Consider the following 2,500-nt stretch of genomic DNA (forward strand, 5'->3'; position numbering starts at 1 on the left):
CGTTGATACAGAACTGTTTCAGTTTATGCATTAAATGGGTTAGCAAATTTCAAACTAGGAGAAGTAATACAGCTGATAGATGGAGATAAAGGGTGATAGGCATAAATCCCTAAGGAGTTAGAGACACCGACCACTTGGAGAGGTAGAACTCATAGAGTCTGACTGGACAACGAAGGGGGTTCTCCTGGTTCTCCATCATCTCCAGCAAATCCTCCTCAGACTCGTTTTTCTTAAACTTCTTAGCTGGGACGTCGTACGTGTCTGAAGAACACACAAAAACCACAACAACATGACTTAAGTAAAAATGTAAACTTCCATGTCATACAATTTACCATACATGAATTTCATTTGGCCCCTCAGCCGTTTGGTACCTGACTCTTCCTGGTTTGTACAAGTAGGTGGGTGGAAGCGTAGGAAGGTGGTCTTGGTGTTGCTCTTGCTGGTTTTGGTGCAGAGTGTGATGTTTGCAAAGGACAGCCGGCGGTGCTGCTCGACTGTGGTGAAGCCAAAGTACTTGCAGAAGAAGAAGAGCAGCGTGTTGAGCAGGACAGTGGGGGAGTACGCCCCCAGCTGTTTACAGTCCCACAGAAACTGCTCCTCCACACAGGACAGGACGCAACCTGCAGAAAACAGCAGGCAGCTGATGGACTTGATCAAAATATCAAAGACAGGAAAAAACGAAGGTGCTGAAGATAATTTACCTCCGCCTGTGACTGAAGGTTTAAGGATCTTGGTCAACTCAGTGGAAAACCTGTCGTAGATGAGATCACTCAATATGTTCTCCAGCCGACCGTTCTGAACCAGAAACTACAGAGAAAGACAAAAACAAATATGGCTCATTAAACACTAAACACAGGATATGGTTATGACAAACAGGTGGGTGACAAATTAACAGAAAAAGTAAACAATCGCTGAGTGTTGGATCACTGTGCCCACGGAGCAGCATGAAAGCCCCACGACACTCTCCCAGCCTCTAAATCTTATCATCAGTTTGGAAACTTGTGCTGTAAAAACAAGTCCACCCCCATCGACTTCGCCCAAATCACTAGAACACAAACGTCATGAAGCCCAGAAGCCCCAGATTCTGGGCTTTATGACGCAAAGTCCACGAAGCCGAGAACACCAGCGTGCTGTGTGAAAAACATGCATCAAAGTGCACACCAGTGTCTAAAGCCAGCATGAAGATATAGTTTAAGCCAGCCAGCAGACGTAGAAAGTGAGAGAAGGGCTCAGAACGCCACAGAAGCCGAGGGACAGCAAACAGACCTGAAAGTCCAAGAAGGGCGCTGGCCAGCACAACCCAGGCACCATGGCCAAAGGCGCAAGATAACCAGCAGCCCCAAAAGGAAACCACCCAAGCCCCACACTCCTGGACCCCCATCAATCTCGGAAGCAAGAGCCACCCACCCCAACTCAGACAGCCGGGCAAAGGGACAGGACAGAAGGGAGGACCCGAGCACTGCACCACACAGGCCAGCACAATGCATGGGGGGCAAAAAAGAAAAGGGAAGAGAAGGAGCCAGAGAGCCAAGTTAGAAAGAACCAGCAGGATCAGGAAGCCCATTTGCCAATAAATAGAAATGTATATACTGTCATTTCTAGTCTTACCAGCTGAATGCTGAGGCAGAGGTAGAACAGCCTGCCGGGGGAGTACGGCTCTCCATCCGACTGTTTCACCTCCCTGATGAAGCAAAGCAGGCAGTCGCTCAGTTCAGCCACAGAGCAACGAAGGAGGTCCGCCTTCAGCGTCAGTGCATGAGCTAACAGATGAAAGAGTCATGAAAAGGTTTTAGTGGATTAGCTTTGACATCGTTGCCTTCATGAGACAAAATACAGAAAAAATAAAGTTACACTCAAATTGTATTCATCTGCTCTTTTTTTATGAATTGTCTCAGAATGGAAAAACAAAGTTTTCTCACAGGACTATTGATTTTATGGTCTCTATACGAAGGTCAAACTTGACCTTGTTTTTGAGCTACAGGACCTGGGCATCGTGCAGTCACTGAGTCGACCATGAACTCCTCTGTATACCAAAGTATTTGGCTTTGGAGTCAAACGTGAGGCCCAAACTGAATCATGGAACAGGACAATGATCCCAAGCACAGCAGGATGGCTCAGAATGAATAAAGTCACAAAGTCCAGACCTCAACTCAACTGAAATGCTGTGGCAGGACCTTAAGAGAAATGTATTCCTGCTAGATTCTACAATGTAGAGGGTGTAGTTACTTCTTCACAGGAAAAATTGGGAAATTTTCAAACAGCAGCAGGAAGTTCTTAAAAGTTAGAAAAAAAGCTCCATCCTCTACCTGCACATATGCACGAACAAAGCAGAAAACAGCATGTTTTATGACTATAGTAGTGTTTGCTGGGATTTTTCCACCTGAATTTTTTCATTCATTTCAAAGAGGAAAACAATCTAAAGCTTACAGACAAGTAAAAAAATGTTGCAAAACATACAAGAAACGGGCTCCAGGTTGGTTTGTGACTCTCTCCACTTGAT

The 2,500-nt window shown here is 45.6% G+C and overlaps 1 protein-coding gene across 1 annotated transcript in view; it reads right to left on the minus strand.

Annotated features, from left to right (window-relative positions):
* Positions 1-2,500, minus strand: part of LOC102798149 (uncharacterized) — a 39,671-nt gene that overhangs the window by 1,200 nt on the left and 35,971 nt on the right. Inside the window, exons 49-53 of the mRNA XM_087835488.1 lie at positions 2,458-2,500; positions 1,609-1,760; positions 702-807; positions 372-620; positions 132-261 (exon numbers count right to left, since the gene is read on the minus strand). The exon at positions 2,458-2,500 is cut by the window's right edge and continues 129 nt beyond it. Of these exons, the coding sequence (XP_087691614.1) occupies positions 132-261; positions 372-620; positions 702-807; positions 1,609-1,760; positions 2,458-2,500 (680 nt within the window). The remainder of the gene's footprint in view (positions 1-131; positions 262-371; positions 621-701; positions 808-1,608; positions 1,761-2,457) is intronic.

Source organism: Neolamprologus brichardi, chromosome 22 (assembly GCF_056152115.1).
Source record: "Neolamprologus brichardi isolate AB-2024 chromosome 22, ASM5615211v1, whole genome shotgun sequence".
NCBI classification, from domain to species: Eukaryota; Metazoa; Chordata; class Actinopteri; order Cichliformes; family Cichlidae; genus Neolamprologus; species Neolamprologus brichardi.